We start from the raw sequence: 15446 nt of genomic DNA, 5'->3' as shown, positions 1-15446 counted from the left end.
TTTATTGCTAAACTAGCATGAATTGTGTTTTCTATTACTTGTAATGGAAAAGAACCCAAGTAGTAAAACAAAAGAGTTTCCTTGAGCAATTTTTTTAAAACCTACTTTTAATGTTTTATTTATTTCTGAGAGAGAGAGAGAGAGACAGCGTGAGCAGGGGAGGATCAGAGAGAGAAGGGGATACAGAATCTGAAGCAGGCTCCAGGCTCTGAGCTAGCCATTAGCACAGAGCCCGACGGGGGGCTCGAACCCATGAACCATGTGATCATGACCTCAGCTGAAGTCAGACGCTTAACCAACTAAGCCACTCAGGCGCCCCATCCTTGAGCAATTCTTATTCAGCTTCTTGCTACTTCTCTGCAGTCCTCACCAGCCATCTCTGAAATCCTACTGTCTAACTCCACACTTCAGGCTTTCTCTAGGGTCCTGGCCCTGATCCACTGACATACCCCAGGTTGGACGGGACACTTTGCAATGACAGAGAGTGACAGGCAGACAACCCACCTAGGAAATTGCGGCAGCCCCCGGCGGTGGAGCCCCGTACCCAGCTTCCTTGATGGACCATCACCTCCCATTTGTGGACAGCATTCTCTTCCAGGGCGTCAGGAGTGAGGTTGCAGATTTCTACTTTGTCAAAGTGGGACTTGAAGTCCCTAAACGCCATCCTGCAACGAGGTGGAGAGACACCAGGGATAGGAGGTGATGGTGATGCCATGATCCACTCATTCGCTTCATCATCTGACTGACCATTAGCGAGTGGCTGCATCTGTCCTCAAGGATGGGGAAGGCTTAGGTGTGGGCAGACAGAAAATGCACAAACAAAGGTAAGGAAAACCCAGAACATCTGTACTCAAAATTCAAGGTAAATATCTAATGTCCAATTTAATAGCTTGTTAATCTCTCAAGCTTGTGGATCCTACATGTTTTCCATAAATTTCTTTGACTTATGACCTCATGGTTCCTGAAGCAGGCCACCAAAGTTCACCCATCAAAATGGAGCCAAGGACTGAAACTCACTCCTTTTATCTAGAGTGGGGTGTAACCAGTGATGTGTGGGTCAAAGCTTTTAGGAAGGGGAGGTGTCTTCTACAACCTTTCTTGTTTTTCTTCTTCTGCTGGCTTCTTGCAAGTGACTGTGTGACCCAGGGGATGGTGGAGCCATATGGAAGAAGGGGGTTGGGTTCCTGAATCACTGCACACAGAGAGTCACCCACAGAATAGGGGTGTCTTCCTGGACTGTTATAACGGGTGAGAGAGAAACTTTATTGCATTTGAGTCTTTATATATACATCTGAGTCTATTTGTGACAGCAGCTGGTAGTATCCCAAGTCATTGGTGCCTTGAAGTATGAAGCCGCCATTACAGAATTCTAAAATATGTGGTATCATATGGGCAGGTTCAAGGAAATATTGGAACTGGAAAATAGATATTCATGTTACAAATGGCAATATATTTGTTAAAACTGTAAAAATGTGGAAGACAGAGGCTGTGCTCTAGAGGAAGAGAATGGGAAAAGCTGGAATATTAATAGGTGTTGGTTTTTGCTTGTTGTGTTTAATAAGGTATAGAAGAAAGAGGTGAGCTCAGGCAATAAATGACTGGTTTGCTCCCGAGGGAATAAAGCTAGAAATCCAGAACTTTTGGTCTTGCGTGATTGGAAGAGCCAACTGTTTTCTGAACCCCACAGGAAGAAATATGATTTAAAAAAAAAGCTTCTAGGGACGAAGGTCTATTAAAAACTTTCAGTTAGGGGCACCTGGATGGCTCAGTTGATGAAGCGTCCGACTCTTGATTTTGGCTCAGGTCATGATCTCACAATTTGTGGGACTGAGCACCACGTTGTGCTTTATATTGATAGTGTGGATCCTGCTTGGCATTCTTCCTCTCTCTCTGTCTCTCCCCCATTCGTGCATGCACTGTCTCTCAAAATGAATAAATACATGTTCATAAAACCTTTCCGTTAAGCAAAGAGATTCCACCCTGTGGAAAGTCCAGACTAGGAATGTTTCGTGCCCACTTCAGTCTATGTTCAGCTCTCAAGGTCACTGCCTTCAGGGGTCCTCATCATCAAGTTGGGCAAGGGAGAAGTCCCTGGGAGAAGTGGGGCTCCCTGCTTACAAATTCACTGTGCAAACTCGGATGATGGGTAGTTTAGGGGAGAAGTGCTGGGCTGCAGACCCAGGCTCAGCCACACTAACTAATCAAATCTCTGCCAACCTGGGCGAATGCAAGGGGTTTGAGACAGATGTATTTGATTGACCAGAGAAATCAAACAAAGACAGAGAAAACCAGCAAGCAAGCCAAGGGTGAGAGGGCACTTTCATACCTGCCATGTAGTTAATACAGAAAGGAAAACAGGCAGGCACTGTACCAGAATTCCCCATCGTCGAGAGCCGTGTGACACAAGCGCTTCTGCTCAGCTGGTCCAACGGAGAGCCACTCGGAGGAACTAAGAGTGAGCAAAGTCAGCCTTTAGGTGGAAGGTCTTGTGCAGCAGCCGAAACAACATTGGCCTTGGCAGAGAGGAGCACCCCTCCTGAGGAGGCAGGATAGTGGCCATGTGGGGACTGACCCTGGTCAGGGACTACTCCTGGGCCCCAGAAGTGTCCCAGGGGACATGGAGGCTGGCTGAAAAGGGAGCATCCAAAGCAGCTGATGGAAAAAGGCCCTTGGGGTCATTTGAAGCCCCTCCATGGGGGATTATCATGGGACCGTCATAGGATGTTGAACACCAGCAGGGTACCAGAAACTTCCAAATGGAAGCCACAAGTGGATTAAAATGTGTGCCCTGGAGCAGCTCTTGACCTGTCCTCTTCATCTGTCAGTGACGTTTTGAAAAGTGATAATAATGCCTTATGTTCACCTGGGCTTGACATTTCACATACCAAACACCTTCTTCACGTGACCTTGGTAAGACCCTGGTGGGGTTCTGGGAGGTACACACCTCAGATTATGGACAAGGGCACTCACGTGGGCAGTTGCCACCTCCAGCCTTGAAATCCAAGAGTTCCACCTCACCTCCAAGTTCACCGTGTCTCTGAGACCCCTGCAGCCACCCCTAGATAGTTCAGGCTAAGTCACCACCACTGTGGTGCTCAGCTGATACTGCCCACCTTGCACACGCCCTGTATATCTTGACCCAGAGGACCCAGAAGGAGCCTGTCTCCAGGTCTTGCTTGCCAGGCTTGGAACAGCAGAACAAAGAGCCATTGTTTTCTTTTTGAACCATTACCTTCCATGGGGTTCACACCCCAATAACGGGCAGACTGGCTAAGGAAATCTTTCAACACTTCCGTCCTAACAGGAGGTCAGGATCAGGGATCAGGATGGGGGTCTGCCCTCCGTCACCCCGAGGCTGAGTGGGAGCGTCCGGCTTTGACCCCAGTAAACACACCCTCCTGATTTCTCCCTCTGTGTGTTTCACAGGAGAAGGCGAAAGTAGCCCTCACCCTTTTACACCGCGTGGTCTCTAACCTGAAGGACACTACGTGTTTATGTGTGATATGAAGCCATCTAGTTCATTTGGGTTTCAGTATTTCTGTGCTTTCCATTTCTGCCAGGAGAGGGAGGCGGGTCTCTTCCCTCTTGTGATGCTGGTTGGGTGTGAATCCATCTCTGCCACAGCTTCCGGGCTCTAAGAAGGCGGGACCAATGGCGGTGGCAGGTGGGGTGACAAGAACAGCAATGGGAGGACTGGCTGCCCCGGGGGCATGTGCTGCACCCTCGGGCTGGGGTCGCGTTAACAGAGACAGACGCGCTGATGACTGTGATGCGGTGGCTTTTCTGTGAGCGGAGGTCACCAGCTCAAGATCTACTCAGGTTCTAGACTTGCCGGAAGTCACCCCAGAACCCCACGAGCTGTGAGTGGGCAGGGCTGGGACAGCAGGACCCCAAGAGAGCAGTGTGGGTAGGCCCTGCCCAAGCACATCTAAACATTCCCTGGTTCTTGTCACCTGGGCCATTGCCCAAGGGACAAGGAGAGGACACACACCTGCAAGGCAGACCTTTCTTTATAATTGGGGAACCAATAAAGAACCCTAGTTGACCGCTCTGTAATAGATGAATTTCCTGTTGCACCTCCTCAGTCGCTCTACTGGGCCTCTGGCCAATGGTCACTGACCAGTGAGAGAAAACTAGCATAACCTGCTTGCAATATTTCAGGGATTCTTACACCCAAAATATGCATTGCCACCCCCACCCCTACCCAACACACACACATACACACCACATATCGAAGCTACCATAATTGGAGATCAAGCCTTTCACAATATCATGGGGATATGTACTATTCCCATGGGAGGGAATACATCCACTGACATAAATACAATTACTGGAAAGTTGAAAAAGATGTTAGAGGGGCGCCTGGGTGGCTTAGTCGGTTAAGTGTCCGACTTTCGCTTAGGTCATGATCTCGCGGTTCGTGGGTTCGAGCCCCGCGTCGGGCTCTGTGCTGACTGCCAGCTCAGAGCCTGGAGCCCGTTTCAGAGTCTGTGCCTCCCTCTCTCTCTGACCCTCCCCTGCTCACGCTGTCTCTCTCTCTCTCCTAGAAATAAATAAAAAAAAAACATTTAAAAAAAAAAAAAAAAGAAAAAGATGTTAGGGGCACCTGGGTGGCTCAGTCGGTTAAACGACTGACTTTAGCTCGGATCATGATCTCGCAGTTCATGGGTTCTGTGCTGACAGCGCAGAGCCTGGAACCTGCTTCAGATTCTGTGTCTCCCTTTCTCTCTGCCTCTCCCTTTCCCTCCCTCCCTCTTTTCTCTCTCAAAAATAAATAAGCATTACAATTTTTAAAGCCATTATAAGGGTTTTCCATTTTGACTGCATGGTGGGCCAGAAGGCTAAAGAGGGAGGAAGTAAGGCCACTCAGAAGCAGGACCCTGAACACAAGTCAGGAGGGAACTGGGAACTGTAGACAAAGAGCCCCTTCCTCATACGTCTGCACAAGCCAGCCCTGGCCCTCTGTGCCCCGGGAAGGCAAGGAGGTGGGGACTGACCTGTCACTCCAGGACCCATTCCACTCAACCTGGCCCCAAGGGTTCCTGACTCTGATGAGCTCCGTTTTCTGGCCTCGGAAGTTTACCTGAAGGGGAGAAACATCAGGGAAATGATAAGTTTACGTGTGAAGTCCAGAGTGCTTCATGTCTAGCCATAGTTGGCTTTACCGAAAGCCTCTTGACTGCGACATGCTAAAGCCATGCCCAAACTCATCAATTCTTAATTGGCCCTTGGAATTTTCTAATTCCTAGTGGACAAAATGGCTAGCATTACCAATGCCGTTATATTAATCACCCCATGATGGTTACCCTCCATCTAGGAAAAAAAGTAGAATTATAAACAACAAGAAATAAGTCCACATGAATCTTCAGATGAACGCGTTTTCTCTCTGGACTGGAGTCACCCTAGAAACAAAGGCCAAGTCATTTATCAGTGTATCCTCAGCATCTAGCACAGCAAGTGGTAAAGAATAGTTGTCAGAAGTGCTCATGGAGTTGTTAGTGAGTTTTCTTCATCCTTAACATCTTACTCACAGATGAATGAAAAGTATATAAGCATACGCTCGGAATTTAAACAATGATAAAAACCACTTGCAAGCCTTCTGAATCCAATCTTCTCCCCACTTTCAGGTGTCGGTAAGGATTTCCACTGTCCATATGGAGAACCCTTGAGCCAGTAAAGAAAGATGATTCAGTCATGGCCTTCAGGCTCTGCCCCGGACCAGGAGAGAGGGCCAGGGCATTTAAAAAGATTTCAGAGGAAAAAGAGTACAAATAAGACTTTTATTCATCAGTGAACCAGAAATGTTAGCTCAAAAAAATAAACAATTGGGACCTCATCAAGATTAAAAGCTTCTTCACGGCAAAGGAAACAATCCATAAAACTAATAGGCAACCGATGGAATGGGAAAAGATAGTTGCAAATGACATATCAGATAAAGGGCTATTATCCAAAATCTATAAGGAACTCACCAAACTCCATACCTGAAAAACAAATAATCCAGTGAAGAAATGGGCAGAAGATATGAACAGACACTTCTCCAAAGAGGACATCCAGATGGCCAACAGACACATGAAACGATGCTCAGCATCCCTCCTCATCAGGGAAATACAAATCAAAACCACACTGAGATACCACATCATGCCAGTCAGAGTGGCTAAAATGAGCAAATCAGAGAACTCTAGATGCTGGCGAGGATGTGGAGAAACGGGCACCCTCCTACACTGTTGGTGGCAATGTAAACTTGTACAGCCCCTCTGGAAAACAGTGTGGAGATTCCTCAAAAAATTAACAGTAGAACTCCCTCAGGACCCAGCAGTAGCACTGCTAGGAATTGACCCAAGGGATACAGGAGTGCTGATGCATAGGGGCACATGTACCCCACTGTTCATAGCAGCACTCTCAACAATAGCAAAAACATGGAAAGAGCCTAAGTGTCCATCAAAGGACGAAAGGATCAAAAAGATGTGGTTTAATCCATACGATGGAATACTACATGGCAATGAGAAAGAATGAAATCTGGCCATGTGTAGCAACATGGACGGACCTGGAGGGTGTTATGCTGAGTGAAATAAGTCAGGCAGAGAAGGACAGATACCATATGTTTGCACGTATAGGAGGATTAGGAGGAGCTTAATGGAGGACTGTGGGGGAGAAGAAGGGGGAAAACAGTGGGGGAGAGGGAGGGAGGCAAACCATGAGAGACTCTTAAATGCTGAGAACAAACTGAGGACTGATGGGGGGGAGGGGAAGGGGGTGATGGGCGTGGAGGAGGGCACTTGTGGGGATGAGCACTGGGTGTTATATGGAAACCAGCTTGACAATAAACTATTAAAAAAAAGAAATATTAGCTCAAAACTCTTTACCCCCACGCATTGGGCACAAATTATATTTTTGATGTGTAAAAATTAAGTTAATGTAACCTCTCAAGGGTCTAAGATGCTGCTAGCAGCTCATTATTTAAGATGTTCATTAAGAGAAATGTTCAGGGAAGGTAAATCCCTTACAGGTGGAAAGGAAAAGCAACTGGACAGATGTGATGAAAGGTTTCTGTTACTTGAAATAATATTTGGAAGATGTGACATTAAAAATCATGTGCCAAAAAGAAAAAATCACCTTCCTTCCCAAGTGGGTGATTGGCATGGCATTATGAGTGGGAAGGAGGAGGTAAGAAGCCCATGCAAATAGTTTCAATTCTAAAGAACCCAACTGTATCCCCCAGTGAGGAGGAAGGGCAACCTTCCTTCCTTCCCACTCTTCTGGACTGGGTTTCTCAAAACATGGGTGGTAACAGAAGGAGACCAGAATGTGCCAGTGTTCTCTATAAACTGGGTTTGAGACTTGTGCAACAGAAGCATGAAGTGGGCAAAGATAGGCCTTTGGACCTCACTGAACTTGAACATGAGAGGATACAGCCCTTGGCTTCTTGTCCCCCCCTTCCAGCTCATCCCCTTCCTTTCTCTTTCCCACATGCCCCTCAGGAGCTTTTGTGCAAACCAAGCCCTCCCTAGAAGTCAGGGTGTGTGCCGATGCGTCTGGCAGCCCCTGGGAATCAGTTCCACCTTGGACTATAGCCGCAGAAAATAGGACTTTTGATGGTCAGTTTTATATGTCAATTTGACTTGGCCACTGGTGCCCAGATATTTGGTTATACACCATTTTGGGTGTGTCTGTGAGGGTGTTTTCAGAGGAGATTAGCATCTGGATCAGTAGACTGAGTCGAGCAATCAGCCCTCCCCAGGGTGGATGGGACTCATCTAATCAGCTGAAGGTCTGAATAGCACTATAGAAGGTGGAAGAAGGGGACAATTCACTCTCTGTGTCTGACTGCTGCATTGGGACTTCCATCCTCTTCTTCTCTGACACCAGGACTTGTACCATTGGTTCTCCTGGTTCTCAAGCTTTTGGACTTGGGGCTAGAACACCATCACCAGCTTACAGATGGCAGATCACAGGGCTTCTCAGCCTCCATAATCATGTGAGCCAACTCCTCCTCATCTATCTATCTGTCTATCTATCATCTATCTATTTATCTATCATCTATCTTTTAAAATTTTTTTCTAAGTTTATTTATTTATTTTGAAAGAGAGAGAGAGAGAGAGAGAGAGAAAGCATGAGCTGGGGAGGGGCAGAGAGAGAGGGAGAAAGAGAATCCCAAGCAGGCTCTGTACTGTCAGCACAGACTGTGAGATCATGAACTGAGCCAAGATGAAGAGTTAGACTCTTAACTGACTCAGCCACCCAAGTGCCTCTCATCTGTCTATATCTTATTGGTCCTGTTTCTATACAGAACTCTGACCAGTACAGGACTAATGTAGAATTAGGGAAGAAAGAGAAGAAAAGAAAAGAAAGGAAAAGAAAAGGAAAGGAAAGGAAAGAAAAGAAAAAAGAAAAGAACAAACAAAGCCCAGGCTCTCACACCAGCTAAACAAGGTTGGTACTCTGGTGGACTCACATGTTTCTCTCTCTCTCTGTCTCTCTCTCTTCTGTTTTGCTCTTTTGGATTCCAGCCTTCCTCCTTTAGATGAGACATTCTCGAAAGTGTCTGAAAGTGTGGTTTAAACTGTGATGGCCCAAGGGTTGCCTCAATATTCACAAATCAATCAATGTGTTACATCACATTAATAAGAGAAAACATAAGAACCATATGATCTCTCAATAGATGCAGAAAAAGCATTTGATAAAATACAGCATCCATGCTTGATAAAAACCCTCAAAAAGGAGGGATAGATGGAACACACCTCAACATCATAAAGGCCATATATAAAAGACACACAGCTAATATCATCCTCAGTGGGGAAAAGCTGAGAGCCTTTCCTCTATAGTCAGGAACATGGCAGAGATGTCCATTCTCACCATTACTATTTAACATAGTACTAGAAGCCTTAACCTCGGCAATCAGACAACAAAAAGAAATAAATGGCATCCAAATCGGCATGGATTGGATTTCACTATTTGCAGATAGCATGATACTCTATGTAGAAAACTTGAAAGACTCCACCAAAAAATTTCTAGACTTGTACATGAATTCAGCAGTCACTGGATATAAAATCAATGCGCAGAAATCTGTGGCATACACCAATAACAAAACAGCAGAAGAAGAAATCAAGGAATTGGTCCCATTTGCAATCGCACCAAAACCAGTAAAATACCTAGGAATTAACCTAACCAAAGAGGTAGAAGAGCTGCACTCTGGAAACTATAGAATAGTTATGAAAGAAACTGAAGAGGACACAAAGAAATGGAAAAGCATTTCATACTCATGGATTGGAAGGACAAACATTGTTACAATGTTTGTACTACCCAAAGCAATCTACACATTTAATGCAATACCTATCAAAATACCACCAGCACTTCTTGCAGAGCTAGAATGAATAATCCTAAAATTTGTATGGAACCACAAAAGACCCTGAATAGCCAAAGCAATCCTGAAAAAGAAAAACAAAACGGGAGGCATCACAATTCCAGATCTCAAACTATATTACAAAACTGTAGTCATCCAGACAGTATTGGGACAAAAACAGACACATAGGTCAATGGAACAGAATGGAGAACCCAGAAATGGGTCTAAAACTATATGGTCAACTAATCTTTGACAAAGCAGGAAAGAATATGCAATGGGAAAGACAGTCTCTTCAACAAATGGTGTTGGGAAAACTGGACAGCAACACGCAGAAGAATTAAACTGGACCACTTTCTTACACCATACACAAAAATAAATTCAAAATGGATACAAGACCTAAATATGAGACAGGAACCCATTAAAATCCTAGAGGAGAACATAGACAAAACCTCTCTGACCTTGGCTGTAGCAACTTCTTACTAGACACATTGCTAGAATCAAGGGAAACAAAAGCAAAAAAGAACCACTGGGGCTTCATCAAGATAAAAAGCTTCTGCACAGGAAGGAAACAATCAACAAAACTAAAAGGCAACCTATGGGAGAAAATATTTGCAAATGACATATCTGATAAAGGGTTAGTATCCCAAATCTATAACAATTTATAGATTTCTATAGATCTATAGATTTCTTAGCTGGGTTAACTGGGTTATGGATAACCCAGTTAAGAAATGGGCAGAAGACATGAATAGACACTTTTCCAAAGAAGACATCCAGATGGCTAACAGACACATGAAAAGATGCTCAACATCACTCATCATTAGGGAAATACAAATCCAAACTATAAGGAGATACCACCTCATAACTGTCAGAGTGGCTAAAATCAACAACACAAGAAACAACAGGTGTTGGTGAGGATGCGGAGAAAGGAGAACCCTCCTGCACTGTTGGTGGGAAGCAAACTGGGGCAACCACTCTGGAAAAGAGTATGGAGGTTCCTCAAAGAACTAAAAATAGAACTATTGTATGATCCAGCAATTGCACTGTCAGGTATTCAACCAAAGGAAAGAAAAATACAGATTTGAAGGTGTACAGGCACCCCAACGTTTATAGCAGCATTATCAACAATAGCCAAACTATGGAGAGATCCCAAATGTCCTTCGACTGATGGATGGATAAATAAGATGTGATATATATATTCCACACACAATGGAATATTACTCAGCCATCAAAAAGAATGAAATCTTGCCATGTGCAATGATGTGGATGGAGCTAGAGAGTATCATGCTAAGTAAAATAGGTCAGTCAGAGAAAGACAAATACCACATGAGTAGTTCACTCATATGCGGAATTTAAGAAACAAAACAGATAAAAATATGGGAAGGAAAAAAAGTGTGTGGGAAACAAACCATATGAGGCTCTTAACAATAGAGAACAAACTGAGGGTTGATGGAGGGAGGAAGGTGGGGGGATGGGCTAACTAGGTGATGGATATTAGGGAGGGCACTTGTTGTGATGAGCCCTGGGTGTTGTATGTAAGTGGTGAATCACCGAATTCTACTCCTGAAACCAATATTGCATGGCATGTTAACTAAAATTTAAGTTAAAAACAACAAAATTTCAAACCCTTGAAGTCATTGGTAGTCAGAAAAATACAAATTAAGCAACAATGTAATATCACTTCATACTCATTTGTTTGGCAAAATGTAAAACCATCTGTTGGCAGAAATTTGAGGTGAAAATCTAATGCATCTGCTGGTGGAATTGTAGGGTGTTACCAACCATTCTGGGGAGTAATCTGGCAATATTTAGTCAATTAAGTACATGCGTCAGATCCAGCAATCCTACCTCTGGGCATGCATCCTCCAAAAGGTTTTGTCTAAGTGTCTAAGGCAACATGTTAAAAAGAAAAAATATGTAATAGGATGCACTAAATAAGTAAAACGGACTAGCACTGCCAAGTCTATTCCTGAACACTGTCCACAGGGTTCACATCGCCTACCTGGTCAATTCCCGTCACAGTGTAGGCATGGCCCTTAATGAGACCAAAAGGTGTCCGGGCTTCAGATTCTGTAGCATTTCGGATCTGGAACATGAAAAGAGCACCATTGGACCCTTGGGTACATCAAGACTTCCCTCCCTGCCCAGACCCAGGTCTAGGCTGGGGCTGGCCCCTTCGAGCCATATGCCTGAGGCATATAACATAGATCCATAGGACAATCGTAAGATGGCTAGCAGTGACATACAGCAATTCCCAGTCTCGTCCCGGGGTGAGGAGACCCTGAATCCAGTGAAAAGTTCAGATTTTGCCTCCAAACAGAGCAGCTTGACCGCCCCCATCATGTAGCACGGCAAAGATAGAAGTAAGATCCTATACGCCAGAGAGAGGATAACCGGCATTTAACGGTATACAACTCTATGTCACACGCCTGAAAGTGGACAAAATGGGCAATTTAGTAGCAAAGAATACCTTCTCAAGGTTAGTCCTAGAGGAAACAGAAAACTTGAAGAGGACTCTAAAAACCAGATGAGGTAAAATTACATGTGCATAAGCTTCCGCACAGGAAGATACTAGAAAACAACTGTCAAGAGTCCTATCTACGGATATGATTTTTAAAATGATATATGAAGTAAAACAAACAAACAAACAAACAAATTTCAGGAAAGTATATGGGGTGCCTGGGTGGCTCAGTCGGTTAAGTGTCCGACTTCAGCGCAGGTCATGGTCTCACAGTTTGTGGGTTTGAGCCCCGCGTTGAGCTCTGTGCTGACAGCTCAGAGCCTGGAGCCTGCTTCAGATTCTGTGTCTCCCTCTCCCTCTGACTCTCCCCTGCTCACGCTTCTCCCTCTCTCCCAGAAATAAATAAAACATTAAAAAATTTAAACATTTTTTAGGAAAGTATATAGTAAGATTCCATTTAGTAAAATCAAACCAAACTTCTCCCATGGGTGTGTATATACATGCATGCCTGTGTGTACGAAGAAGGAGTGAAGTGTGAAGGTCACACGTCCATGTCACAGGGCTGGGATTTAGGGAGGGAGATAGGGATTTGCCTTTAGAGATCTCAGGATTGTTCCACTTGATACAGTAAGTGTGCCCCAACTTCGTAATTTGAAAAGCATTAAATTAAAACTTTCGTTTTAATGAAAATAAATAAACATTAACACCCCACCCCCCACCTGCCTGAAAGTTATGTTCTTCCTGATACGGGGCCAGGGCACCCGGTCCAGACAGTGGTGGGTATGTGAACAAGCCAACGAACGACTTACATCAATGGAGCAGCCCACAAGAGAGCCCCTTTTCAAGGCCTTCTCTAGAATCTCATAGAAGTTCTCTGGAGCCTCTTTAGTTGCGAAGGTCTCTGCTACACCCCCCGTGAAGTCTTCCATCGCTTCGATGGCGCTGCCTCCCTTCAGAGCCTCATAGCTACCATTCAGCCTGTAAGGGCGGCAAGGAAGCAGGGACACTGTTGCAGGGAACAAGAATGGCCACCAGGTGGCGCGCGTTGGCCAGAGATTTTTCTAACTTGTACGCGCCATCCTCCATAGCCTTACCCTGGCTGTGTGGAATGGGAGGAAGATGGGAAGCAGGCATGGGAATTTACTTGGAGCTCCAAGAATCCTGGCTTTCTGTGAGTCAGGCAGTGTGCTGTGGTGGTAGAGAGCAGGGACTCTGGCCTCTGACCGGCTGCGGGTTCAAGTGGTGGATTCACAATTTACAAGCTGAGCGCTCTGGGGATAACTCCCTTACCCAATGCTTCTGTTTCCTAATTGGCAAAATGGGGGTGATGGGTGTATGCTCCCCCCCAGGACTGCTGTGAGGTTTCAGTGAGTCTCTTTCTCTCCTTCCCTCCCTCCCTCCTTCTCTCTCCTCTTACACAGAACAGGGCCTGACCACGAAGGTGTTAGTTATATCCAGACTTGAGACAAAGTTGAGGATCTTTCTCTTCCTTTCTGGTCTTGCATAATCCCAACCTTTTTTTCTCGTAGTTGTATTTTTTTATTAATATAAGTATGTCTGTAAATATACACATACATATGTTTGTATATATATACACACATACATATATTTACATATATATAACACACACATACACATACACACGCATATAGGCATTCTCCTTGAATTTTAAAATAAACTTTCCCATTTAAAACAGTTTCAGATTTATAAAAAATTGTAAATAGTACAGAGAGTTCCCATCTACCCCCACCCATCTGCCCCTACTGTTAACATCTCACATTACACTTGTTACCAGCGACTGAACCTGTACATTATTAGTAAGTCCCTACTCTCTTCTTAGTTCTTTAGTTTGTAGCTAACATGCTATACCATCCAAGATATCACATCACACTTAGTCTTCATGTCTCCGTGGCTGTGACTCAGTGTCTCAGACTTTCTCTGTTTTCCACGACCTTGACAATTTTGAGGAATACCGTCGGGGATTCTGTAGAATGTCTCCAATTAAGATCTGTCTGTTGGTTTTCTATTGATTAGATTGGGGTTATGGGTTTGGGGGAGGAAGACCACAGATGTAAGGTGTCCTTCTCATCACATTACATCCAGGGGCCATACTGTCATCATGACTTATCGCGGCCTATGGTGCCTTGACCACCTGAGTGAGGTCATGTCTGTTAGGTTTCTCTATGATAAAGTTACCCTCTCTCCCCCTGTCCACGCCCTCCCCTTTGGAAGGATGCCATTATGTGCAGCTCTCCCTTAAGGAGCCAGGGTTTTGCTCAGCCTTAGATTACTTGCAATTCTTCTACATGGTAGATTTCTTCTTTTCTCCAATGTATTCATTCAGTCATTTGTTTATATCAGTACGGACTCATGGATATTTACTTTGTATTTTGGCTTGTAACCCAATACGACTTTACTTATTTTGTTGTTCACACTGTTCCAGCTTTGGCTACTGTCAGCTTCTTCAACTGGTTCCTGTGTCCCTTTGACACAACCCCATCAGTGTGTGTGTGTGTGTGTGTGTGTGTGTGTCTAAAACATGTTCTCACTTCTTATTACTACAAGATGCTCTAGGCTCATCTTATGAATTTCCCACGCCAGTCCTACAATCAGCCTTATCTCCAAGGAGCCCTGGTTCCTTTGATTGGAAAATGGTATTTAGAGACCAAGACCCGAGAAGTAGGAGTGCTTGTTGCTACGGGGTTGCCATTCTTTCTAGGCCGTCTCTGCTGACAAAGTGGGGGGAAAATGTACGAACACTGACCTGATATATATTCATATATCTTTATGGGACCATCTCTATTAAACAAGACGTGAGTTCAGCCTGAGTCTCCAGCCCTAACCCATGGCAGCAAACATTATTCCAGCCCCCTCCCTTTGCTTCTTAGTAACCTCCTCTCCAACTGTGAGAAACTTAGCTCGACCACCTGCCTTATGTTCAATTCACAATCATATATACATGTGTCATATATTATATATGAAACATATATATTAGGAAACATATATGATAAATGTACATATGATGTATAATATATGTGTGATAGACACACACAAACGCACACAATTATAATTATACATATAATTATAATGGTATCAAAATTGTTGTCCTGTGCCTCTATGAGAAACAACGTTATCAGCCTGAGTAGAATGCTTGTGTATAATTCCTCTTGCCTTTAATCTTACGGACCCCACTCACCTCCACTGTTACTCAGGTTAGCTCCTTTTCCTCCTATCCCTGCAGTGAGTTTGTTTCATAAATATGTGATACAGTCAGATGAAATGCTTAGCCTGCATTTCATCCTGGGCTTCCTCATCCTTCTCAATGATTTTTAAATCTTCTTGTATTAAGCTTCATTGTGCTGTGAAGTGTTATGGGTTTGATAGATGAATCGTGTCATGTATATACTATTACAGCATCATACAGAATAGTTTCACCACCCTAATAGTTTCATCCCTTGTGTTCCACACATTCATTCCTACTCCTCTCCTTCCCTCCCCCTGAACTCCTGGCAACCACCGATCTTTTTATTGTCTCCATAGTTTTGCCTTTTCCAGAATGTAATATAATTAGAATCATATAGCATGTAGCCTTTTCAGATTGGCTTCTTTCATTCAACAATATGCATTTAAGATTCATCCATTACTTTT

At 44.3% G+C, this 15446-nt stretch overlaps 1 protein-coding gene across 3 annotated transcripts in view; it reads right to left on the bottom strand.

The window, feature by feature from the left end:
- Positions 1-15446, bottom strand: part of CAPN9 (calpain 9) — a 46689-nt gene that overhangs the window by 17432 nt on the left and 13811 nt on the right. For 2 of the 3 annotated variants that reach the window (XM_039241257.1, XM_039241259.1), the window contains 5 exons: positions 12608-12776; positions 11340-11423; positions 4998-5083; positions 2372-2449; positions 505-665 (listed from right to left, as the gene is read on the bottom strand). In XM_039241257.1, the coding sequence (XP_039097188.1) occupies positions 505-665; positions 2372-2449; positions 4998-5083; positions 11340-11423; positions 12608-12776 (578 nt within the window). The remainder of the gene's footprint in view (positions 1-504; positions 666-2371; positions 2450-4997; positions 5084-11339; positions 11424-12607; positions 12777-15446) is intronic. The other variant, XM_039241258.1, reaches the window with a different exon arrangement.

This window comes from Hyaena hyaena, unplaced genomic scaffold (genome assembly GCF_003009895.1).
Source record: "Hyaena hyaena isolate Hyena2069 unplaced genomic scaffold, ASM300989v1 scaffold_193, whole genome shotgun sequence".
Lineage (NCBI taxonomy): Eukaryota > Metazoa > Chordata > Mammalia > Carnivora > Hyaenidae > Hyaena > Hyaena hyaena.
Note: the sequence above shows the minus strand (reverse complement) of the source record. Positions and strands in the feature narration are given on the sequence as shown.